General features: G+C 41.3%; 1 protein-coding gene across 1 annotated transcript in view; it reads right to left on the reverse strand.

The window, feature by feature from the left end:
- The window catches only part of adamts18 (ADAM metallopeptidase with thrombospondin type 1 motif, 18), a 69,074-nt gene that overhangs the window by 9,367 nt on the left and 32,391 nt on the right, over positions 1–27,316 (reverse strand). The window contains exons 6-18 of the mRNA XM_084541935.1: positions 26,521–26,604; positions 26,256–26,415; positions 25,600–25,705; positions 22,077–22,214; positions 21,834–21,987; positions 19,835–19,930; positions 19,031–19,179; positions 13,993–14,165; positions 12,553–12,683; positions 12,107–12,230; positions 11,601–11,845; positions 3,898–4,018; positions 3,142–3,268 (exon numbers count right to left, since the gene is read on the reverse strand). Of these exons, the coding sequence (XP_084398061.1) occupies positions 3,142–3,268; positions 3,898–4,018; positions 11,601–11,845; positions 12,107–12,230; positions 12,553–12,683; positions 13,993–14,165; positions 19,031–19,179; positions 19,835–19,930; positions 21,834–21,987; positions 22,077–22,214; positions 25,600–25,705; positions 26,256–26,415; positions 26,521–26,604 (1,808 nt within the window). The remainder of the gene's footprint in view (positions 1–3,141; positions 3,269–3,897; positions 4,019–11,600; positions 11,846–12,106; positions 12,231–12,552; positions 12,684–13,992; positions 14,166–19,030; positions 19,180–19,834; positions 19,931–21,833; positions 21,988–22,076; positions 22,215–25,599; positions 25,706–26,255; positions 26,416–26,520; positions 26,605–27,316) is intronic.

Consider the following 27,316-nt stretch of genomic DNA (forward strand, 5'->3'; position numbering starts at 1 on the left):
AAGACCATTCCTCCACACCGCCAACCTGCTTCATAAGAAAAAAAAAAGTTTTCGTTCCCCTTCCAACGCAATGGACAAATTAAGCTGCAAGACTATACTGCAATTTGGAAAAGGGAAAGATGTGAACCACTAGGACCTGAAAGCAGCTTGGGATTTTTTGGCTTGAGGATTGTTTGCTTTTTTTCTCCCTCTGTAGTCCCTGGCTTATAAATAACAATATATCATTGGAGAAAAGTGGCCAAAGTGCCACTCTGCTTCACTGCAAACCACCACTGACCTAGCTGTAATTTGTATCTCAAAAAGGTTTTTAATAGCTAACATACTTTGAGGTAGGAGAGTGCACTGCTGCAGAGGAAGTTCTGAGTCACGCAGTACTTGTACGCCAACAGACCAGGTACTACCAATTAATGAATATATGTTTTTACCCTAATAATGAGTTTGATTAGAGGCCAGTTGTGCTTCTGCATAATTATATAGTATGACCACCTTAGTTTAAAATGTTGCTGGAACAATTTCAACCAGGACTTCTAGCAAATTGTGATATTTTTAATGCAAGTGTTTGTTTCCTCATTTCATGATATTTACATTCTTTTCATTCTCTATTATGAAAAGAAAATGGGAATTTACTTTCCCGTTTGGCTTTTCTTCGCTTTCCCTGAGCATGTGATCACCAGATAACTGCTGTAAAATAGACTTGCACTTTATTGTAAATACAAGTAAGTAACTTTATAAACATGTCTTGTTCTCCCTGTGTTTGCGTCAGTTCTCTCCGAGTACTCCGGCTTCTTCCCACTGTCCAAAGACATGCTCGTTAGGTTCATTGTTGATTCTAAATTGAGTGTGAATGGTTGTCTGGAGCTTCACTGGATACTGACTGGATATTTGTTTTTTTCATACTTTTAAGGCATGTCTTTTCTGGCACAGTTACAACATGCTTTACTTTGAATTGTCTACATATGCAGCTGTTGCACACAGAGAAAAATTTCCAATTCCAAGTTAAAAGCATATACAAATAACTTCAAACGGTAAAGATGGAACAGCTGCAGAGAATACAGAGTGCATGTCTCCATAACTGCAAGTTGGCCTGGATGACGGACCTTTTAAAATTCTCATTGTATCCTTGTTTTATGTTCAGAGCACAATGACACAGTTGAAATTAACACAGTACAGCATTATGTGTAGAAAAGACGTGAGTCTAAAGCAAAAGGAGTAGATGAGAGGGAAATTGGGTGTATATGTGTGTGCGGGAGCATATGAATGTGTATTTGTGTGGCCCTGCATGGCTAGACTGTTCGGGCCCCCACGGGAATCCCGCTGTCTCTGCACAATAAAACATGGATAGGCCTGTCAGCACCCGAGATTCATGCTGCAGAGATAAACAGGCACTTTTACATTCTCTTCCTGTCGGACACACACACCCAGTGGACATGCATCCCACCTCATTGTCAGCTTTCCTTTTCTCTGCTGGGCTCTTGAATGTGTGCCCATACATCTTGGAGGTCTTAATGCAGTCATTAAAGCTTGCATGCTGCTCACTCAACTGAAGTTTCTTCCTGTGCAGCTCCCATAAACTGACTTGTACAGAACCGACAGAGAAAAAGTCTCAGCTACTGTACAACGTCCATGGCTGTCAAGTTGCTTTCTTTCATTGAATGGACAATCACACTGGTATTATTTATCTGTACTATTCCACTTTCTTCACTCAAACAGAGAGGGTGGGTTGTGACACGCCACAAAACTGTTTAATACCTTTCGCCAAGATAAGAGAAACGGTATGCCCGGGATTAGGTGCAGGAAATGTGCTCACGGGTGGTGGGAAACTTGGTGAGGAACACTGGCTGTATGTTGGAGTTATAATTGATAGCTGTTTGGTTTGTTCAGCCCATGAAACGGGAGAAAGTTCAGTCCGAAGTTGTTGTAGCATGGCAAATGGTGAACAAATTGACATCCTTAACATCAGACACGAGCTTAAGATCATTTCTTCACCACACAGTTTAGAACTGAACACATCATATCAGCAAAAATGTGTTAGCATGGTGCATGTGTGTGTGTGTGTGTGTGTCTTTGAACCAAAGACACGGTTCACTGCCTGCTCTTTGGGGCAGTGCTGTAAATCAGGTCCACTCCAGTTCCCTCAGCCAAAGGCCTACATATTGTAGGAGAGAGGTCATTTATTCAGCGGTGTTTCAACTTGTTACTCCATTGCACTTTCACCTGGTTTTGTAAGATAAAACATGGCCATGATATTGCAACTGAGAAATTCAGGTAGCTCTGGGCTGAGAATATACTGTATGAGAGGGGTAGTGCACAGAAAAAAATATATATATCTTCGTGTTATTTAACAGCCCAGAACCTATGTGATGGCCTTATTTTCTGACTCTAATGTTAAAGAATGGACTTTGAAACAAGAGTCCTTGACGGGTCGGCTGACTGTGGCTCAGTAGGTACAGTGGGTAGCCCATGAACAGGAGGGTTAGCAGTTTGATCACTGGAACAAGTATGAGCAAGACACTGAATCCCCAGTTGCTCCCAGTGCAAAAATTTCAATGGCACGCGATCTACCCACACTACCTTCGCAATCGACGTAATGAGCACCCGTGGCTTAGACTATATAATAGAAAAGTATATGATAGAAATATAAAAATCTAAATCTATATAAAATCAAGACGATATACCATTTCACAGTACTTGCAAACAATGCAGTATTAATACAGGCTCATCCATTGCTTAATATTCACCTAGCAAAGACAGTTCAGATCAAATGAAATGGTCTCCTGAATGCAGAAACACTGCAGAGCAATAATTAAAGACTCATTCAAAAAGCAGGGAGATGTAGCACGCTTTGATGTATTTTCTCAAAAAAGGAAAATGGAGAAAAAATGGGAAAAATTAGAGAGTGGGCAGAGAAGAGGAGAGGAGAAGAATACAGGGTTAACAGAACGGTTGCTTGCCACAGCAAATGGACCACAGGCAATCTCTAGACTGCGCAACCACAGTGTGTGTGTGTGTGTGTCTGCGTCTGTACACCTATAATAGAATCTGTGACTGAGGCTCCTGAAAATTTGGAAACATAAAGATGCATGCCACGTATCCCACAGGAGACCATCCACAAAGAAATGCTCTGACCACAGCAACACTTACTATGCAGGGCAGGACTGTGTGTTGCAGAGATGGGAGCCCAGCATTGGCCTAGTGTTGGGATTACACATGGTGGAGTTAACCTGAACCTTCTGGTCCTGCAGGCAGATAGCCTTGGTCGAGATACGACCTAACAGAGAGACAGGAAGATAGAAAGAGTGAGTTTATGTAGATATTGCAAGGATCTTCTGAAAAGACCAGTTTTGTCATAGCCATAGCTGCTGCATCCCATCTGGCTGTGGCATCCTCTTGAGACAAGGTGAGTGGTCCTACAAGAACAACAGTCAGAACATAGAGAACACACATAGCCATCCTTTGACAACTGAGCAGAAAAGTAGCTGTGAGTCTTTTAGGACCGACAGTGTCCAAATTTCTCAGATAATAGTAGAAGAGAGCTGTAGACATTATAAAAACCCATCCACACACAAACATTCAGAGAGAAAAATGAAACAGATACAGACACACACACAATACACGTTTTATTATGTGTACACATTTCTACCCCTCTTACATTGTTATTAACTGTTTCTTTTTAGTGGCAGTTGCCAAGCTTTTATTCTCCCATGGCACACAGTTTATTGGGGAAGATTTACTAGATTCTGTGTAGTAGCTGAAATCAAACAATGACAATCTTCATCCTAAAATCCTAAAATGTTTGCATGGACAATCACAATTTAGCAAAAGGATCACACACAGAGAAATCTTCTTGTACTATCGATCATCGTGTACAGTCCAACATCCAAATGTGATCAGTCTCACCTCCGGCACAGGGAGCAGAGCAGTCGGAGCGGACCACACCCCAGTTGTAGTCGGGTTTTCTCTCAGTGCGAGGCAGAGTGTACTCCCACACCACACCCAGGTTTTTTCCCTGCAGAAGGATCTGTCAGGAAAAAAAGTATCAGTTAGAAATGTATGAGCTGTGTAACTGTAGCTTATCTTCATTAAAGTCTGAAAACAAATTTAAATCAGATTTTCTAAACTTTACTCCTCACTTTACATTATGCATTCTTCCTTTTGGCATCATTAGTAGGAAACACTGCAATAAATTTTCATTGCTGTGCAGATAACACCCAGCTATATTTATCCATGAAACCAGATGATACTAATCCAAACATGCCTTAAAGACATTAAGGTGATTCATTATCTGATCATATCGTTTATCTGGATGGCATTACCTTGGCCTCCAGTATTACTGTGAGAAACCTTGGCGTTATATTTGACCATTATATGTCCTTTATTTCGCACATAAAGTGACCAGGACTGCCTTTTTTCACATGCATTATATCATCAGAATTAGGACCATCCTAAAACCAGTTCATGCATTTGTATATTCCAGGCTTGATTAATCTCTCTAGCTGTCTAAATAGCTCTTTAAAAAGCCTCCAATGTATTCAAAATTCTGCACCAAGAGCATTGAGGGGATTAGCATGAGAGATCATGCTCAGGGTTTTCCTTCTGTCAAAAGGGATTTTTTCCTTGCCATTGTCGCCTTCATCCTGGCTCTGGGGGTTTCAGGCTGGGTTTCAGACCGGGTTTTGTAAATCTCAATGAGACAATTTGTGTTGTTATTGAAGCTACATAAATAAAATTTAATTTAGTTAAATTGAAAACTGAACATCCAGTTGGAGTCATCCCTAGAACTGGTCAAGGTAGGCATAACAGCAAATCTGCACATTTGATTTTTTTCCATCACCAGATGAATATGTTGATTGATGTAAACTCAACTAACTGATAGAATCACCATGCCTGTACAAACAAAATGGTGAGAAGGCAGAAGGAAATTTATTTTTCTGTGAGTGACTCACTGCACTAGACTCAAAAGACCAATGACAACATGGTGGCCTAACTCAGCCATTTCCTTGAGTTGCTGGATCTACTACCCACTAACAAGGCTCTGGAAACGTTAAAGAGCACTTTTTACCACATCCTTTCTACCAACTGGTGATTTTGAGTCACCTTTTCCTGTACGGAAGATTTATTTGGACATTCAAGTCAAGCAGAGACTAACAAATAAGAAGCATCATTAAACTAAAAGATATCATTACAACAACTCTTTGATGGCGAGATTTGTTTCACGTACATGTATTATTTGTATTAGTTTGTCATTTTAAACTATTTAATTTCCCGACCAAGAAGACCAAACCCTTCCTAAAACTCGCTCACAGTTCCATGTATAAAGATGGCCCAGTGCCAGACAGCTATGGTTATCTGTAGAGAAGCAGGAAGCTGCATAAGTACATATAGTATATGCAGACGTGTGAACAATTGAAAGGACAAATCAATGTACTGCAACATGAAGGCATTAGCAAAGACTTGTACAGGTGAATTCACGTGCAATAACACGTCAAAATGAAGGAGATGCACACAAGGGATCGGAAAGGCACAGGGGCAATGGGAAGTTAGTTACTGTGGTTTGGTCTTATAATTTGGTTCACTGACTACCAGGGGCTGGAACCCACTGTTCGAGGAAGCTGTTAACCTAAACTTTTACTCTTTAACTCAGTCAAATGTGAACATGCAGATATTAATATGGGAGTTTACATTCATTATCTGCAATGGCCATCCCAAATAAACATCAACTAGATGATCTCTACCAGTCATAAAGGGGTCCATGCCATGGCGAAATCGTCCCCGAGCGGGACGTAGAGGCATAAGCCACCAGTAGCGCCCCCCTATAGACCGTATTGCACCAAACTTGGTGGGCTTGTATGGAGTCATCCACAGATTATTATTGTCAAATTTCAAGCAGTTTATTGTGGTGGTTTGTGAGATATAAACATGTAGTCATAGTAGCACCTCCTACGGCCTGAATTTCACGAAACTGGCATGATTGTACGCAAGCATATTATAATGGCGGTCGCTAAGTTTCATAAGGATTGGGTGAATACTTCCAAAGTTATAGGCCTTAAAGTCATATAAAATATTTGCGTGTCATGTATAGCGCCCCCTGTAGATGTAATGTCACGCAACTTGATAGGTGTCTACACAATACGTTACAGATTATGTATGCCAAATTTCATAAAGTTAGCTATTGCAGTTTTTGAGATATTGAAATGTTGCTATTGTAGCGCCTCCTAGAGACCAAAGGTCACAAAAGTTGGGGTGCTTGTACAGAATCATATTATTATCAATGATATGAAGTTTGATTAAGTTTGGGCATATACTTCACAAAATATTAGCTTTGGAGTTATAATGCGCCACGCCGTAAAAATGAATTAGCCATTAACTTTGTAATCAATAACCCTGCTAAAGTTCTTTTGAGAACTTCTCATTATCTTTGTCCATAAATGATACGTGCCAAGTTTGGTGAGAATTGGATGAACGGGCTAGGAGGAGTTGAGTTTGCTTTGAAGTGCAATTTCAAAGTGCGGGAAAAAAATGGGCAGAAATGGGCGTGGCCTAGTCCATTTGAACCAGGGCTATATAACGAATCAGAGGGAAAACGAATTTTGTTTCTAGATCACATGGTTCTCGAGATATGAACCAAAACGTAAATGGCATTATTATAGCGCCACCTAACTGTAGGCATGTGTATTGACATCTTGGAAAAGTGAAGCTTGCGTGCCATAACCTGCTGTGCATAGACTGCACTGAAAGTTTTAATTGTAAAGCAAGGGAAGTGCAGACACAAGTTTTGCTTTGATTTTGTTCACCACTATCACCAAAGGTCAAACCTTAAAGCAGGATAATAATACATTGTCCTTTGTAGGGAATGTTTGCAAAGCTAATTAGATTAATGCGGTAATTTTGGTTATAGTTATTAAGTTAATTATTAATCAGTATCAAATTGACAATTTAGTAAATATTATGACACTGATTTGATGAATTGGCAATATTTTCCTTCTCATAATGGTGGTGCCCCGAGGTGATCTAATGTCCTTAGATCCAATTATTTAATAAAAAATAATTATTTTTGATTCATGACAGCCAAACCCCAATATTTAGTGCCCTTAGTACACAGGCCCAACAACTGCTATTGTGGACACATTTCTTGCAGCATCACCAGTGGAAGTATGTGAAATTGGTGGCAGGATCTGAGAGTAGTCAAATACTAGACAGGGAAAAGCCTAAAGATTAAAGCGAACACTGTGTGGATGTTCGCTTGTAATTCCCTTGAGTTGCCATATATACACACACACACGTTACCAGTCAAAAGTTTTAGAACACCACACTTTTTCTAGTTTTTTACTGAATATTATTCAGTTTAGTGTCTCATTGCACTATGAAATGAAAGCATAGAACAAATAAGCAATTTGAGTTGAAAAAGAAATCATGGAATCAATTTATAGACTAAAATGTAACTTTTGACTCATCAAAGTAGCCACCTTTGGCAGATATAACAGCTGAACACACTCGTGGTATTCTTTCTTCAATAGAAATCAAATATTCTTCAGAAAGTTCTTCCCAAGTCTGTTGCACTTGTAGGTTGCTTGGCTTTCACTCTTCTGTCCAGTTCTTCCCAAACCAGCTCGATGGGGTTTAAGTCTGGAGACTGTGCTGGCCACTCCATGTTTTCAAGCTTACCATCTTGTTCTTTTTTCCTGAGGTAGTTCTGGCATAGCTTGGACTTGTATTTTGGGTCATTATCTTGCTGTAGGATGAACCTCTGACCAACTAGGTGCATACCAGAGGGTATTGCATGGCGCTGCAGAATGCTGTGGTAGCCGTTTTGGTTCAGGGTGACCCTCACTCTGTACAAGTCACCGACCCTGGATCCAGCAAAACAGCCCCAGACCATCACACTTCCTCCTCTATGTTTGACAGTTGATGTCACACACTGTGGAACCATCCTCTCGCCTACTTGACGGCGTACAAAGATCCTGCATGATGAACCGAAGATTTGAAATTTTGATTCATCAGTCCATAATACCTTCTTCCAGTCTTCAGTAGTCCAATGGCGGTGTTTCATGGCCCAGGCGAGCCTCTTTGTCTTATTCTGACGTCTTAGCAATGGCTTTCTTGCTGCAACTCGTCCTGTCAAACCTGCAGCTCGAAGTCTTCTCTTCACAGTTGAAACTTTGAAAAAAAAATGTAGGTCTTTCCTACAGGGAAATTGCAAAGAAAGTCAAGGTGTCAGTGAGTACAGTTTTCTTCACCATCAAAAGGCACTCAGAAACTGGGGGAAACTCTGACAGGAAGAGGTCTGGCAGACCCAAAGCCACAACTGAATCAGAGGACTGATCTCAGAACTTTCTGAGAGTTAACAGCTGGCGGGATAGGCGGCTGACAGGGCAACAGCTTCAAGCACAGCTTAATAGTGGTCATAGTAAGCAAGTCTTGGTTTCAACTGTGAAGAGAAGACTTCAAGCTGCAGGTTGGACAGAACTGGACAGAAGAGTGAAAGAATATTTGATTTCTATTGTCAAATTAGAAAGAATGCCATGAGTGTGTTCAGCTGTTATATCTGCCAAAGGTGGCTACTTTGATGAGTCAAAAGTTTAGAATACATTTTGGTCTATAAATTGATTCCATGATTTCTTTTTCAACTCAAATTGCTTATTTGTTCTATGCTTTCATTTCAGAGTGCAATGAGACACTAAACTGAATAACTGGAAAAAGTGTGGTGTTCTAAAACTTTTGACCGGTAGTGTATATATATGTATATATACCAGCATTAGCACTGTCTTGCAGGGAAGACTCTTTCAAACAGTAAATTCAAACATATCCCAACATGCCTCCTCTCCGGTATTTCAGTCTGGGACAACTGCAGCCTCTGACAGACAAGTAAACCAGTAAAACAAAAGAAAATATCCTACCTAATAATACCGCAACCCAAAATCCCAGCCTCTTGAAATCAGTCACAATAGCAATGATGACTTCATGCTTGTTCCCATTGGCATTGGTCGTGTGAAATCTTTTGTAGACAAAGGAAACTAAAATCAAAAGCAAAACATCACCTTGATTTTGTCATAAGACATAAAAATCTACAAAAGATTAACAGCCAGGCAATAAAGGAGGCTTTTCTGAACTGACAACACAATCCGGTAACTTTGACTGAAAATAAGTTTTGATGAACCTTTTGAGAAGCTTTTAAAATATCCTGTAAAGTAAGGAACTAAGAATTTCAAACGAAAGTATTTGAGTACACTGTGTGTGATTCTGTGTTAATTATTGATGCAGTCATAGTGATGTGTAAGGTGCAGAGTGTGGTTAAGTTATTATTTCCTCAATCACTGGTGTCTTTATTTACATATAGTATCAGAGATTACGATGCGTATGGAAATTTGGAGTCCAATCCAGGGTCGGATTTATAATCCAAGTTTTGTGCAGGTATAACTACGTCAGGACATCAACAAATAATAAAACAGCACTGTTTTCTGACATCAGCAGCTGACAGGATGAGATAGGATCTGGAGACACACTTGGAGATGGATGTTAATGCCAGGTCTGAACACACGTACCTAAAGCTGGCAACTTGCAATCGGGTAGCCCAGATCAGATCTTAATGCGAGGTCTGAACAGGCTCATATTGGATTTTGTGATATTTACATTCACAGTATTTTTCATTTTCATTTACATTTTTCCACAGATGTTGTAGTCACATGGCAGGATGAAGCAAATTATCCTCTAAACTGCCAAGAAATGCTTAAAAGTAAAATTGATTGTTTTTAAAATATGTAAGGATTGTACAAAAATACAGATCGGCTTCTGAATGACTTTTGTGATATGGCTATAAATTTCTTTAAATGGTGTGACTGATGTCAGTACATCTTCTAACAGTGCAACAGCAGAACACAGTTCTCACAGCCCAGCAACCACACCACTCATCAAGTCTGCAGAGATAATGATGACTAACTATGTAGCAGATGCAAATTTCAGTCTCACAATGCTTTGCCCTTGACTGGCATGAACTTGGATTGCCACAACACAAGAATGTCATTTTAGGGGGGATCAATCCCCTTCTGCATACACTGAAATTTCCGGAAGCAGCCATATATCATGTCTGTGCCCCCTCTCCCTGTGCCAGTTACATAGAATGTGTGAAAAAGACCTACACTACACTTTCATTTGGCTCCTTTCTTTTTCAGTGCACTGACCTTAACTTCTCACATCCAAAGAGTTAAATTGCAGAATTCTTAATCTTTTAATCTCACCCCCTCCGAGCTCTTTCGATCCTTCTTTCTCCATCAACCTCTTTCTCCTTCTTGTAATTACAGAACATACTTATGGAGATTATGCTTGTGTCATCTGCAGATCAGCTGCATGCTACCACTGAGTACTCTGCTGGACAGATGTATGACTGGGACACAGACGGAAGAGGAGTATGAGGAGGCTTAGTAAAGTCCTTTCTTTAAAGGATAGCCTCAGCTTATTACAAGATAGGTCTTATTTGTGTAGTTTTTGCCATTGTTTCTTTTCGTTTATGGAAACACTATGTTCAGCCAAATTAATCTGGGGACGCAAAACCTAGTCATCACACAGACAATTTCTGCCAGTTAACACCATTAGCAGACTACAAAAATCATATGATTCTCTCAGAATATCTGTAAAATGCCGTTGTGTCCCTCTCTTCCTCATTCTTCCTCATTTTTCAAAGAGAGATGACTGAGCATAAAATATTACTTTTTAGTACAATAAATTAATTCTGTGCTTCAGAGAAGCGAGCCAGCCTGGGTAAACAGGACTGACACGTAGAAGGGCAAAGAAATTGATTGACACTTAAACTGGGAAGAATGGCAACCGAGCAGAGCTGCCTACTCAACTGATATCATCTGCATAGGTTTTGCATCATTCAATTTGCAGCAAGATTTCACATCTTCCTTTGAAAAGATGGGAAAAGGAACATGTTGCATGTAAACTGACTGTTGCAATGCCTTGCAAAATAATGACAAATTATTGAAAAGTTGCAAATAATAAAATGATTACATCTATGCATGTCAGTCTGCATCACTACAAGTAAGAAGTAGACGGACAACAATGTGATGTTCAAATGCCAACTACAACATTAACTTTACATAACTGCCCACATAGCCTTTTCTGAAATAGCTCTGAAAATATTTCCTGACGACCAAGCCAGTGACCAGCCACGCACTTTGGAAATATCACACAGGTTTCAGAGACAGAACATATACTCAGTGAAGCTACCCTTGGAACTTTTGGCTTTGATAAAATCTTTGGTTTGACATGCACTTTTTTTGTCATTTACTTTTTTTTAATCCTTTTATTCAGTTGCAAAGGACAGAAATCTCCTTGCAGAAACCTCTAATTGACTAAAGCCTACTCCATCACCCACCTATCCCAGCACCAATCCTGACGTAACCAAGCACCCAAAACAATAAATCCCTCATTGAAGATAATTTCAGACAGCTACAAATCCCTTGTTCTCCATATCACTCTAACTTCTTTTTTTCATCTAAACCTCATCATGTCCAGGGATTAAAAAAAGATCTGCAGCAGTTCTGCCAAGAACTCTGTCACTGCCAATCGCTATAAATGAACATCATCCAGCAGCAGCGGCTTACTTCAAACACCAGTGTCTCATTAGTAGGTCCAGCAGCATACAGGCTCTCAGGCTTGTTGAAAGAGCGCTGGTAGTCGAACACAGTCCCACCAAAGTGGAACTTCCCTGGCCAGTCCACAGTCCAATCTCCGGTTAGATAGTACTTCCTCTTCAGGGAACGGGCGGCTAGGTAGCTGGTGGAGACTTCCATTTCCTGAATACGAATGCTTCGAGCACCAGCTGGAACTGTCACCATGGAGTAATACTCTGAGGAAAAAAGAGAGGGAAAGATAGTCAAAGCTAAACATGATAATGTATTTTTATGTTTTATCCCACTACTACATGTTTTACAATGCACTTGACCTTTTCTCTGCTGAGTCAGTCCATTATGAAGTTGGATTAAAAACATGTCCCTGTCTGTGATTTTGTGCCTTTGTTTGTTTATGTAAGTGTCAATTTGCCTTGCAGAAATGCTTAGTGTATGTCATCTAACATGTTCCGTCACACTATTAACAATGACAAGCTTACCATTAGCACGGTGTTGAAGGGTGTACTGGCCCTTGAAGAACTTGCAAGTAGAATTGTCTCCCTTACAGATTCCACAGGCATCAATAGAAGCCTGGGATCCCAGAATCTGGTCACAGCCCACTGACTAAACACACACACACACAAACACCCAAACATGTTTAAACACCATTAACACGGTGCCATTTCAGTGGCTGGAAAGTGCATGTACAGATTCAACATTCTTCTCTGATTTAAAAAAAATAATAATAATAATAATTCAATTAAAAACACTTGGTGTGTGGTGACTGAACCCCAAAATAAAGTTTTCTATTCAAGAGAGGTTTGCATCTTTCTGATGATGGTCAAGGAATATGGTCAAGCCAAGCACAGAAAGTTTTTGCTGAAAAATGAGAATGTTCACAAACAAAGTTTCATTGCAAAGTACAATGAATCCCTAGCCAAAGTACCTCGCACACTCCATCAACACAGACATCTCCTTTATGGTCAGAGCAGGAGGTGCCGTCTTTGACCTTACTGGACATAGCGAAGAAGAAGTCAAAGTCCTCTGCAATGCAGTACAACTTACAAATGTCTTCATCTGCACAGAGAAAGACAAATTATACAGAGTAATAGTCGTATCAATAGCAAAGGTAGTAACACTGAAATGTGTGTATTGTTGATTTACTATCGTTGTTCAGTAACAGAGGTTACTGTGCTGCTGTTACACATACACCGATTAGGCATAACATTATGAACACCTGCCTAATATTGTGCAGGTGCCTCCAAAACAGTTTTGACTCATCAGAGAATCGACATGGTCCTTCTGAGTGTGTCCTGTGGTGTCTGACAGAATGTTGTTAGAGGGGGCTTTTGAGTCCTATGGGTTGAGGGGAGGGGCTTCTGTGGATCAGGCTTGTTCCAGTGCATCCCACAGATACTTGTGCATGTTTTTTTTAATTGTCCCTGAATCGTTTTTGTGTGTGTCCCTGTGTCGTGCTGCATCCTGCTGGGGATGGCTGCTGCCATCAAGAAGTTGCTGTAGGGTGGTGGGGCTTGTTCTGGTCTATTCAACTGGTACAAGTAACATACACACGAATGCCAGGTCCAAATGTGCCCCAGCAGAAAATGGCATTGTTACAACATGGTCAATATTATTTATGTTTTCTGTCAGTGGTTTTAATGTTGTGACTGATCCGCATACAGTATGTAATGCTGCTGAGTCTGAACTGTAAAAAAGGAGCATTCATGTGGGGCTACAGATTTATTATGTAGTTTAGATCAGTTACCACAGACAAGTCTCTACAGCCATCTTTGATTAAAATAAATGACAAAGGTGGACTGGCCCAAGGTCCCAGAAGGCAGTTCAGAATCTGTTCTTCTTTATACCACCCTCCATTCATCAACAGCTTAAACAGGCCTGGGACAGCAGCCAACCACACAGCTCTCCTTCACTGTACTCTCTCTCCATGTAACTAAGCTGGCCCTCAGGCTTCCTTTTTAAATCTATCCCCACTGTGTCAAAGGGTGCAGGTTGCTGCATGTCTACAATGCACATTACACACAGATGATGATAGTTTCCTCCAGCTTTTGGTCCTAATCATTGCTGCAGTAAATAGAGGCTGGCATTACAGAAAGACTTTATAAAAGAGCTTTGGACTAACAGAGTACAATGGTGTGCAGACTTTAAAAGATCAGCAAATTCAGACAAGAAAAAGCTGGCCCATCGTATTCTGCATTTCTCTGTGTTATGTGTCAAGAATATAATCAATCACTGTATGTCTTCATAATAATCAAGACGTACTGTGTATTAAAGTTGAAAAAAACCTCAGGGGCAGTTATGCATAAATAAACCATAGGACTCAACAGAACTTGTACTTGCTGGGTTTTGAATCTATTGCCTCTCTTACCGTCTACTTTGGTGTAAGGCTTCCATTTATAGTACCAGCCCCTGAAGGGCTTGCTGTTGTACTCAGCACACTGTTGGGCACGGTAGTCCACGGCATTGAGAAGGCATGGTCGAGTGTTACACAGCTGGTTGAGACGACTGGAGCCCGAGCAAAATCTACCATTGCTTTGAGGTCTGGGTTGAAGACAAGACAAGACAGTAAATAATGACAGGATGGACAAAGGAGGTAGATGTGCTACATCTCAGCAGCACTCCTGACAACATATCAGAAAAACTAGTAGTAAATGAATCCTAAAATGGATGGAACCATGGAACTATCTTTTCTAATACCATTGACAAAAATGGGAGCTTAGAAATTGGCCTGAAGTTAGACAGAACAGAGGGGTCTAGATTGTTCTTCCTGATGAGGGTCTGTGCTACAGCATGTTTGAAAACAGCTGGAACACAGAATGGTCGGAAATACATATGTCACAAATCTCACTGACAGATAAATTCAGGCCAAAGGATAGCACAAGGTCCAGTGTGTGTACTTTTTCATGTGTGGGGCCAGTGACTGACTGAGTGAGGTTAAAAGAGTCAATGAGATTTAGAAAATGTTTGACCAGGGGTCTGGATTCACAGCATACATGAATACACGAATCACCAGCAATTAAGAACAGCATGTAAGATGTTAATTATTTGATATTACAGTACATTATATAATAGAGTCAGGTTGGGTTCCCCCACATCCAGTCTTAAAGGTAAACTTTACAAGGCAAACTTCCTGTGCATCTCACCATGCGGAGTCTGCTAGGTATGGGTTCTCCATGATATAATCATTAAACTGAACAAAAATGCTTTTTGTTTTTGTTTTAAACAACAAAAGCTTATTCCATAAAAAGCTACAACACAGAATCTGTCGGCCTATAGTTAAGACAGTGTGACAAGTGTAATTTAATGAATTAATAATTAATTCACGCATGAAGTTTTGTTGCAAGAAGCATTAAAGAAAACCTCAACAAAAACCTGTAGGTTAAAGTCATGCTGAATCAACACTTCTTCAATTATAAGGATAGACAAGAATGTAAACAGAAATGGAGTTCTAATATGCCACCAAGATGATAAAATAAATCATCATTTGACAAGCCTTGAGATTCAAGAAAAAAAACATACTATGCAAACACTATGCCCAGTAACAGGAAATAAAATGGAACTCCTGTGGGTCAGAGGTCACAATGTCTAGTCTTCTTTTTGAGCTCCCTCCCTGTCCCTCTCAGGACTTCCTACTCTGCATTTCAAACACAAGCAAATACATACATTTTGCTGCTGTGTTGTGGGATTAAACCCTGTTACACACCTTTACAAGTCAGTACAGGGGGACTCAACTAAAGCGTCTCTCTAAGCACCATCACCCCCTCATCATGCACCCTGTTAAATTGAGTGTTTGACAAATTGTGCTCTCTAAAAAAAAACCAGGTCAAAATCAGGTTTGTTGGTAAGGATTAGGCTGACTCTGTTTGATCTGGCAGGTGGTCTACGGGGAATGGAGGAGCAAGGAGGGATGGAGGTTAGGGGGGAAGATCCATGTTCCGCTTTAGAGCAACTTCTGAAAGGAAAGGCAGCTCTCACAGAAGGTTTGTTACTAGGCTGAACAGAAGAGATACTCAAGATACTGAGAAAAAGATGCTTGCCTCATAAAATGGACCAATTTGTGAAGAATCTAATAATTTCAAAACTGAACCTGCTGACTGAAGATTTTGTAGGAGAGTGGAGGTGAAAATGTACTCCAAACAGCATGAATTGAACATGATGCACACACAGATTTTGCACTCTATTTTAGTATGCAGGGACTTAAGAAGCCTAAAAAAATATGTTGGGATTACAGGAGGAAAACACAGACAGTTTGTTTAAGTGGTGAAGATGACATTAGAGAAAGGAAATGAGATTCAGGGTAATCCTTCTTGTTCTGCTCAGATTAAGAGTGGATGGGCCTGGTCAAAATAATCTCAGAGATTACTGGGGACACAGACATTCTGAATGTCATAAATCAGGGACTACATGTACAGGGGTACAGGGGTTGGTATAAGGTCTAAATATGGGTGTAGAAATGTAGGTTTGAAAAAATTAAGCATAATTTATAGTAGCGTGGTACGACAGCGGCATAGGTATGGTGTAGCTCCGGACCATACGCTAGACCCTATGCAGTAAAGTGATGTACACCTCCCCAGAAATGTAACTATGTGGCGACGTGACCATAATAGCTGTGATTGGTTTAAAATGCATTTCATTGTTCATGTGACTCAGCGGCTGGACAAGCACAGAAAGCCCTCCTTTGTTCAGGCTCCTACACACCATCCACTCAGACATCTTCTCTATGTTCTGTGCTGCAGTGATTTCAGTTAAACTAACTGTTGATCCACCTCTGTTATCTTCAACTCCAACATGAGCCGCGGAGTTCCCCTCGCCATTGTGCAAAGTACAGAGTGAAACTCAACATACCTGGCCAGTCGACACTTCAGATTCAGACAGAAAACTTAATTTGTCTGCGGGGGACAATTTAAGGCAATGTTGTTTATTGTTCTGCTTTCAAAAACAAAACAATACACAATATGTACAAATTACAGAACAATACGGAGACACCAGTGCATGGATATAGATGCTTTTGACGGTGTAACCCCATGTGTCGCCAACGTGCCACAGTACTATGTATTTGCTTTAAGATCCACCAATCTGATTTCACTGTCTTCATTTGGGAGTCCAAGGGACTTTGACAACTAGTTGTGATGCTGTTTATACTTATATACATGATCAGGGGCGTAGCACCAAATTCGGGGCCCTCAGTGGGCCCCTATCCATGCCAGTGCACGAGGCGCACAAGCAAAAAAAAATTCATTGGCCCTCTCCCTACTCGGGCCCTGGGTAGTCAGGTCTCTTTTTCCCCCACTACCACGCCCATGTATATGATATTGATCATCATTCTATCCTCTTTCTGTCCCGCTGACCACTTTATTCACAGTAAAGCAGCATCAGTCCATTTTTTCAGCACTTGCTGCTACAAAGCTTTCTGTAGTGCCACAACAATGATAAATGAAGTTAACAGATAACCAGCTTTAAAAGCTAGCAGTCGTGGTGCATAAGTGTATCATATGAGCGCTGGCCTGCCTCTAAAAAACATCTTTGATCCTTCACAGGGATTAGGAGACAAGCTGGCTGCGACGGACAGAACAGCCACATCAGTGTCTGCCCTGCTGTTAAGTAAGCAGTTATGACGAAAGTGGCGCATAGAGGATGATGTAGTTGAGATGGGTGAATATCTGAACGGACTCCTTAATGGAGTTTATGTGTCTGACAAAATAGGATAATGAGAAAAAAGACTACATTTTCAAAATAAAATGCATGACTGGTAACAGCTGAAAATTTACATTTGAAATAGATGTGAAAAATCCCAGCTGAGGTGGCTGTCAAAACAAAAATCGAAGTGCAATTAAAAAGTAAATACATTTTGACTGAAATGTGGTATTAGTGCTAAATGAAAAGAACACAGGGGCTTTCTTTCCAGGGTTCTGTTGCTTTAAGAGAAGTACAGTTTTAATAATAGGTCGATGCATTCACATAAGAATACTAAAATAGGTAACACTTCTCCTGCTGGGCACAGCAGGCAGCTCCAGAGAATAATATTTAGTAACTTCCAACCATCATGGATGCACTGTTCATTGCAACAACAACTTCAGCAAGCAATTGCCCTTAAGGTGCACCAATGAGTTGTTCTTATTATTGCGTTCTTTCTGTGCCATGTGTCCACACTTAGCACTGCCTAACTACACGTTGTGGTGTTGCAGACCACAATAGCCGTGAACGGTCCAAAATTCATTTCAGTGTCGGCTTGTCTCGGGTGACAGACAAGCACATGCAATTGTCCCACCTTCTGCCTTCTACACAGCATCTACTCAGAAGTCTTCACTCTTTTCTGTGTTGCAGTCATGGTTGATCAACATTTATTAGCACCAACTCCAACATGAGCCACTATCTGTCAATACAATACCATTTCTTTCCATTTTTTTCTCCCAATACGTTTTAGTATTCATTTTAAGATTTTAGTGTTTCCTTGTAAATCACTAAATGGTCTGGCTCCTACATGTCTCTGTGATTTCCAATAACACTGCGTGCCATTGAGGTTACTCAGGTCTTCTGACCACTGTCATTTGGTGGTCCTTAGAACAAGGCTGAATCACAGGAGAGATCACGCTTTCTCATACAGCCCCCCAAACACAGAGAGACACACAACCATTCATGCTGCAATTCTTAAATAAAATCTTCAAGCAGTGTATCGGCATGAAAACCTCAAAGAATTGGGACCTGCATCAGAGTCTGAGCCTGATACTGGTGTCCATGTCACCAGATGCAATGCCAGCTAAATTCTCTAGTTGGGTGAGGCCTGGTGAGGCAGGGAAAATCTAGACAGGTAGATAGACAGACAACCACTGAGGGATTCTAGAATTTTTTTTAAAGAATCTATGACTTGCACATAGCTAATTTGCTAACCACGACATATGCACCGTGGGATCTGGGTCTGCAGAATTACGTAGAATTACATTTGTTTGAGTGAGCAGAAATAGGCGGCATTTTCTGACTGACTTAGCAGCTTTCAGAGGAAAAAACATTCTATTAGGAGGTTTTCCTTGCTTGGAGCAAGGGGAGAGATAGAACACCTGTCTGGACTGTCAGCATGATGGATGAGAGAAGTTATCAGCGCATGTTTATGTGTGTGTGTGCCCTGAATGTGTGTATATCTATGCTGACAGCCACCTGGTAGAGAGGGCTTTCAGGTGTGCAGAAACAAAGGTTTTTGGGACATACATTTTGAGCTATCAAGAATTACTTTCTGGCCTAAACTGCAACTCACATTTTTTACTGTAGAAGCAGTGGTGCTTCTACACGAATAACTTCGGTCCATGAATCACTTTGTCATCAGTCTGGCTTGCTAATCGTATCTAAGGCATTAAAATGGATGAGATGAATCAGATTAGAAGACTATGCATGTACAGTATGTATGTGTATACCTTGGGCTGGTGCAGGAGCGCTCCCTGTACATGATCCCTACTCCACAGGTTCTGGAGCAGTCAGACCACTGGGACCAGGCTGACCACTGGCCATGGACCGCCCTGGGACCATGCTCCCCATATTTAACACACTGACCCTTCCGGCACCACTTAGAATAAAGAAAGAAGGAAATAAAAGAGTAGAAGACAACAGAAATAGCTCTATTATCAGTACTTTAGCATTGGTCTGGGCATGTTGCCTAAATTTCCTGGTTTGGACGCATGCCCAGCACCACACCTGGACAATAAGATTCTCTAACTACAGTCAAAAGACACACCTACACATACACAAACACACACATAACCACAGTGCACCACATTCGATCCAGTTCAGAGTCAGTAATGTCGTTGTGGATCGTCGATCCAACTCTACACTGATCACTATCTCGCTCTCTTTCGTAATATCATTTTTCCATGTCTGAAAAGAAGGTGTAGTCCAGATGGAAAATCTATATTTCTACAACTGCTTGTGCAGGTGTACATACATGCATGGACAGCACAGATGGATTCTTTATCGAGTATTTATTGATATTAGTAACTCCCCTTTTTTCAAGTAAATGTCCACTGTCTACTTTGAACTGTCTTCTCTTTTTAATGTGCAGAGATTAACTTTGGCTCTGAATAGCAATAATACTTAAATGCTTGTTCCATATATGTCCACTCATCATTCTTTAAAAATCTATAGGCAGTGTCTAAATAGTGGATCAGTGAGTAAGTTTGCCAGGCAGAATCTATCTTTCACAGGACCAAATGACCTTTGCTCACCATGTCTGGACCACAGTCCGTTCCTTCTGCAGCAGGCATGAACTTGGTCTCACACCGGTGCCCTGTGCGGTGACACCACAGTGACTTGCAGATGTCCTGTCAAACAAAACACAGAATGAAAAATACATCCAGAATAATGTTTTCTACTATCATCATTTGGCACCTTTTGGCATCATGTTCCTCCCCTCTTTCCTTCTCCTTGACCCTACAACAGCAGTCTCTTTCCAGGACCACCATCATGCTGGTTGATAAGCCCCCACTGCCTCCGATAGGCTTCTCCACAAAGCCTCTGTGTCAAATCGAATCACTGTGCTTTTTTAATGAAACGGGCTATAATTGTATGTGTCATCTCACCCAACAATACAGAGACAGAGCGAGCGAGTGAGCACAGAGGGAGAGCCGGGGTCGAGAGACAGGCGGCAGAGTCTGGCAACCAGCCCAATTGCAACTGGCCACGAGAGAGGCACCAGAAAGGAAGAAGGGGAAGAGCTGGAGAAACAGCTATTGTGTGTGTGTGGGTGTGCGTGTTTGAGGAGTATTTCTCTTCATTGAGATCTACTTTTCTGACATTGAGCAGCTGGCTGACCACTGTACATGGGCCTCTCACAGACAAGAAGAAAGGTTAAAGAAGTGTTAACCCAAAAACCACAGTTAATCACCATGTAGGTTAATTTAGCACATAGGTCTAAGAAATGCAGATGTAATATTTGATGTTCTGTTAGGGAAACATTGGAGGGGCCTGAAGGAGTTGTAAATAGTGCACCATGGGAGCAAATCTTATATATATATATATATATATATATATACGTTTTGGCAAAGTACATTTTCCAGCAGCTCTGCAATAAGAAAGCTTTTAGTATTGTAAACATCATTTACATGTGAATTCACACCCTGAATGCACCTGCAAAGGGTAAGTGGGCGGGGGTAGGGGGGTGTTCATATGGAATGCATTTTAATGGTGGGTCGAATCTGGGGGTTTTGCCGGTTTTTCCATCTGTGGGACTAGACACTGCAACCTACGCATGCAGACTATGCCGGTGCTTGCCATGTATACTTGTGCGCTCATCAATCTGGTTCACTCTGTAAAAACGCCACCCAAACACTAATTGGCACTTTTTTGCCAGTGCCATTCATTTTTGTTTCTACTTCCTGCTTCACTTTCTACTTCCTCTGTCACATTTAACAATGGCAACGGAAAGTTTCGCTGAAGTTTCAGCGAAATTTCACCAAAGACAAGTCGTACAAAGCCTTATATTTTCAAACCTCTTCAGTCGATCTTTCTTCGGTGCCTTCCATTTCAATTGATCCAAAACAATCAATTCGAAGCAGCCAGAAATACTAAAGTGGAAATACACTACTACAAAGTGGACCAATCACAGCTGTTGCGGTCTGCGTTACTGTGACTCGTAGTTACATTTACGTTACATCTAGAAAAAAAAGGAATTTCAATAAATCGTAGTGGTCAAATAAACATAACAAAGTAAACATAACAAAATAGTTTATGGCTAGAATAGATTTTTTATTTTTCTGAGGAAAGTAATGGTATTCTCAACAGCAACAGCTGCCTAGTAGTGATGTTCTCACAGCTTTTGGCCAGTGTTACTACTTGAATGGCAAGCACTATGTCGTAATCACAAGCACACAAATTCCATTTGAAAACACCATGTTCCGGTCTGGACCAAAATGGTACATTAAATTTCAGTACAGTACAGTACAGTACATAAGAACAGTACAGCACATTTTAAAGGATAGGTCCATTCTAAAGGATAGATCAATTTTATTTCAGTTTATTTTATTCCCTATTTATATTGCTATTGTAGTGAAATTACTCATGCTAACTTTGCACTCCCACTTTTTGTTGTAGAGATGTGGTTATATGAAGTTAACAAACCCATGTGCAAACTGTGGTGACTTGCGCAAACTAACCCTAACTCTTTGTGTGGTGTTTTTAAACCAAACAAAAGAATGATCAGCAAAATGTATATGGTAAATATCCTACCTTGACAAAATCAAGGCTGCAAAGTTTGGCCTTGGAGCCAAACTGCCATTTACACTGTGTGTCTGCGTCGTACAGCTGTCCAGGAAGCTGTTCAGGATACTTGTACTGACCGATCTTCCTGGGCTCATCCACAAGACAGGATGCCTGCGCTGTTCTGGTGAACATAGAACACCAACCATGTCAGTCAGCTAGTAAACTCTAACAACTGACTGAGAAATTTAACACTCTGTGTGTTAGGCCTACCCAAGGAAGCGGCTAAGGTACTGTCGACTGCAGGTGGACCAGGAGAAAACCCCGTTGTTACCAGCCAGAGTTGGGGACATAATACTACCCTCTGTCTTGCGGCATGGGTTCCCCTCCCCATCATGGATCATTCCAAAACTAAAGTAGAAATATCAAAGATATCAAGGACAAGAACTAGAGGTGTAACAGTAGTCATACGGCGAATACGTCTGAGTGAGTAGCCTATTAACAAAAATAAATAAAAAAAGTTTAGTCCTCACTTAAATCCAGGTGGCGGTAATGAGCCTAAAAGCTTCCAGCTAACGTCATTAGCCTACTGTTCTGAAGATTGTATGACAGCCTCATGTCCGAAGACTTGCGTGGATTTCCTTCTAAAACGTGGCGCACGCTCAGATTTTGAAGCATTTAGAAGAATTTTTCCTTTGTACATTCCAATCGAGTGTACCAGACCCCTCCCTGTCCACGCCCCTTTTAAATATGCAACTCCCTGTCCACACCCCTTTTAAATATGCAAATTATATTTAAATTGACCCTGCACCTGAGGTTCCCCTCCATGCTAATAATAATTAGCTTATTATTTCGGAACGTGTGCTATAGACAAGGATATTGGGAGCTGTTTTATTGATGGCTGTTGTTGTTTTTCATTTATTCCAGAACCACACTCAACCACACACACCCCAACACTCCACATCAGTAAGTGTACACAAGTGTTTACACTGGATTAAAGCGCCATAAAAGGATCAGGTTTCCTGCTTCATCCTTCTTTATTCAAGTCTTATACAGGGCGTTCTAACAGACGCATACTTCGCATTTACAAACCAGAGAAACCAGCCTAAAATTGTTAAGCCTCCATCACATATGGTCTTTTGAGATGGATTTCATAATTATGAAGTGAGAATGCTGCACCATTCACAAGAGAGTCACCCCCCTGCCAGAGGAGAGGGCACCAGGCCCCCACCATCACAACCCCCCATGCTGCATCCACCACCTGGAACATGTCATCCACAGCCAGGAGACCAGGACAGCTAGCCAATACCTCTACCCCCCTCTCAGGTTGCACCGCCGCCTCCACCAAGGTAGCTGTACCACCCGCCCGCAGTACAGGACAGGAATATCCAACAAAGGTTCAAAAAAGGCAACTGGACTTGTAGAGTTTTTTGAGAAGACGTTTCACCACTCATCCGAGTAGCTTCTTCAGTTCTAGGGGACTGGTGGGAAGTTTTGAGGCTGTCCCAACAACTTACCTGTTGTTGAGGGGGGACTGTTTTTTGTCCCCCTCCTCTTCCCTATGAATGGTGCTCTAACGACCCTTGTCCGTCAGAGGCTCCAGTGTCAAGGTGTGAATGAGACTGAAACGTCTTGGGGACAGAAGTTAAAACTGTATTGTAAATAGATGGCAGATTAAATCTCAGTCCACCTCCTCTGTTTAGTGAAGGTTTTTCCAGTCTGACATAGATGGCTTCCTTTACTCCTCTTTCAAACCATCAGTCTTCTCTGGCTAAGATTTGGACGTTGTTATCTTCAAAGGAGTGTCCTTTGTCCTTCAGGTGTAGGTGGACCGTCGGAATGAGAAACGATGGGGCTTGCTTTTTAAATGCCTCACGACAAGAGCAGTCCATATTGAAGTGCTGTCCAGTGTTAGCACAGACTCCTTCCTCATGGCATTGAGGAGGTTCATATCCCGCCTCGGTAAACCAGCAGAGTTGCTCTCGGACCAGGGCACCAATTTCAGCGGTGGAGATAGGGAATTACAAGATGCTTTCCAAACCCTCCATCCTTCTCTAACGCCTTTACCTAGCGCTCCCCACTTTGGAGGCTCCTGGGAGCGGTAAATCAGGTCTATCAAGGCTGCTCTAACTGCTACCCTGGGGTCACAAGTCATCAGTGGAGAAGTGCTGACCATTGTCCTGGACCCGGTCACCTCCAATCTGTTGCTGATGGGGCGGACTGACCCTTCCCTACCTCAGGCAGTTTATCACGACTCAGATCTGCTCAGCCAGCGTCAGTGGAGGGCCTGTCTGATCGCTTCTGGGTGCGGTTCTTGCGCCACTACCTGCCCACACTGCAAACCCGATCCAAGTGGCAGTCGGATACATCCCCTCTTCAGCTGGACATGAGTCAGTCAAAAGTGAAAGTGATCATTCTCTGATCTATGACCGTCGATCCTCAACTGCCGAGAGCATTGTGGCCTGTTGGGAAAATCAAGAAGGTGTTCCCTGGGGCCGATGGTCTGATTCGCACAGTGGAGGTTAAAGTGAAGGACTGCACCTATGTCCGACCTGTGAGCCGTCTCATCAGACTCCCAGCTGTACCAAAAGGAAATGAACAATGATAGACTGAATACTGCAAATTTGCTGGAGCAAATTTGGGGGCGGCTGTTCTGAAGATTGTATGACAGAGCAGGTGATTAAAGGGGATCCAGCCACTAGGGGCGCTGCCAAATTCCATCAGGCAAAGTGCGCTGATTATGAGAGAGAGAGTAAGAGAGACGTTTGTATAGGGAGCTACTTGGTATCGGTTGATGGTTTAAACGGCCAATTTATGTTATATTTATGCCACTGACCACTTTCTTTGTTGTCAGTTAAATATTTGATATTACGTATTCCTTCTGTATATGATATTTCATATATTTCCATGCTTGCTATAGACAAGCATATTGGCAGCTGTTTTATTAATGGCTGTTGTTTTTCATTTATTCCAGAACCACACACAGGATCACCGGTTTCCTGCTTCATCGTTCTTTAATCAAGTCTTGGGGGAAACTTATACAGGGCATTCTAACAGAAGCACACTTCGCGATTACAAACCAGAGAAACCAGCCTAAAATTGTTAAGCCTCCATCACACCTACAGAAAAAGAAAAACGGGCGAAGAAGAAAAGTAGTGTGGGAATTGGTTTCCCGGTGCAACATAACAGCAATGGGACGCGAGTGGTGGACTGGATAAAGACTGTCTGCTGACTATGTTTGGCGGAGGTGCGGTATGTCGCTGAAACACATCAAACATGCTAACGCACATAAGACACACTCGTGTCTCAAGAGATTTTCAGTTTTGGTACTATTTGAAATATTTGTTTGACTTGTTTGACAATATTGCTAATGTGAGAGTGTTTACATTTTACTGTGTAATACAACATTGAAAATGTTAGTTTCTTATAATGTAGTTACCAAAGTTGCCAGTTGCTACCTGACTACCTCAGTTTATCCCTACTAGAAATTGTGCTTTTACTTTTCCTCTGTATGAACAAAATGAATGAACGGTATGAGAACTCTCCTAATGCATTTGTTTTATTCTATTTTTTACTTTTATAACAGGGTGTGGTTTTTATTTTTTTCAGTCTGTTCAAAATAAATGAAAAAAGTTAGTCTCACACATGTGTGAGTTTTTGTTGCTTTTTTCCCCGTTGTACCGAACTCTTACTGAACCATGACCCCCTCCACCCCCACCCCACCCACCGAGGTATGTACTGAACTGTGACTTGTGTGTACCATTACACCCCTACTCATGGCTGATACTGAACATACTTGTGTCCTGATTCGTGAGCGATGGTGAAAGCCAAGCCGAGTCCTGTATCCTCATTGATGGTACAACTCCTGTACTTACTGCACATGCCACTAATCGGAGCAAAACCTGCAAAGATGATGGTATGGTAAGGAGGGAGGTATTATGTTAGTAACATAAAAAACTTGCAATGCCAAAACTCAAATATCATAAAAACCATGTGTCTCCTTTTCCTCTCTTTCTGAGTAGTTTCCAGCACATTCACTATTCTGACAGATATAACAGGCAACAAACATCTGTCACCTATGCCCCAGATTGTTCTTAGATTTTGATAGTTGATCACCTGAGAGAACTATCACTAAAGATGGCCTTAATAAACTTAATAAGCCAGATGTTAAACGTGAACAACACTAGTTTAGTTTCGTAGTGACTTTGCTATTGTCAGTGGCTGCATACATACCTTTTCCACCCAAGAAAAGTAAAATACCCACAGAGAAATCGGACATGCTTAATTTTTTATACCACATTTTTTATACCACAACACCTGCATTATTACTGTTAAATGCAAGCGGTTCAAGATTTTACAACTGTAGACAGCTCCCAGGTCTCACAGAACCTTGTTGTTGTACTCCAAACTCTGAAAGTTCCGCTTGTTATGCTGAGCTGAGCACTATCTTACCCAGGGTGTCACAGGGCTCGTTCTTCCAGGAACAAATGTCCAGCCCGGTGAGAAGAACAGCATGATCATGTCGTTTACCACCTTTCCCCACAATACCTGACTGCCACTGACAGAAACTGTTGAGGGACTGGTCAGCGTGGTGATTTATAGTCAACCCCAGCTAGAAGTGAAGGGAGGAAGATGAGTGATGAATGATTGAATCAGTGTCCTGTTAAAACCAACATAACTAAGTGAGGTTCTGCAGTGTTAGTCTGAATCCACTCACCGGGTCCTGTTCCAGCAGCAGCAAGCTAACCACTACAATGTTGATGTCCGTCCCAATGGTTCCATCTTTAAAAAGACTAGAGACCTGTAAAGGATTTGAAAGCAGTTGGTGATGTATAACCTTTTCTTGAACATCTTTTCAACAGCAAGGGTTAGGGCTAGGGTTAGGGTTACTCTAACCCTAACCCATGTAGACAGAAAACATGGTAAATTACATTGGACATATTAAATATTTGTAACAGGTGTTGTCACAAATGTAAATATTGTTATCAGATTGTCCTATACGCATCTTCTCTAAGGACAAATACAAAATACATCTCAATCATGCTTTGGTTGCAGGCACTGCTCTTGTAAGCTTACAGGTAGACCAGCAGAAGAAGCTCTATTTCTGGAATGGTGTCAGTTTTATGCACTTTTATTTTGCATGACTTTCAACAGATCGTAATAATACGATGCAAGGGTCTTGTGAGGGATTAATCTTTGCTACCAAAAGTAATTGGTCAAATAAAAACATGTAAGGTGCATCAGGAAATGGAGATGTGCTGAGTGTACAGAATGGAGAAAGGTTGCATTTAAATGCTTATAAACTCAACTTTTCATTTGCAAGAGAATGAATGTGCTGTATTTTCTTTCAAACATTACATCCCTTCAGCCACTGCTTTGCTCATATGACACTTGCCTGGCAGGTTGTAGTGATTTGTTGAGATTCTCTCATGTTAAATAAGTGAACAAGAGAAATAGAGCAATTTGAATTCTTAGAATTATGACTGTTTCATAGTTTTGTTGCACCTCCTCCT

Source organism: Chelon labrosus (assembly GCF_963514085.1).
Source record: "Chelon labrosus genome assembly, chromosome: 3".
NCBI lineage: Eukaryota > Metazoa > Chordata > Actinopteri > Mugiliformes > Mugilidae > Chelon > Chelon labrosus.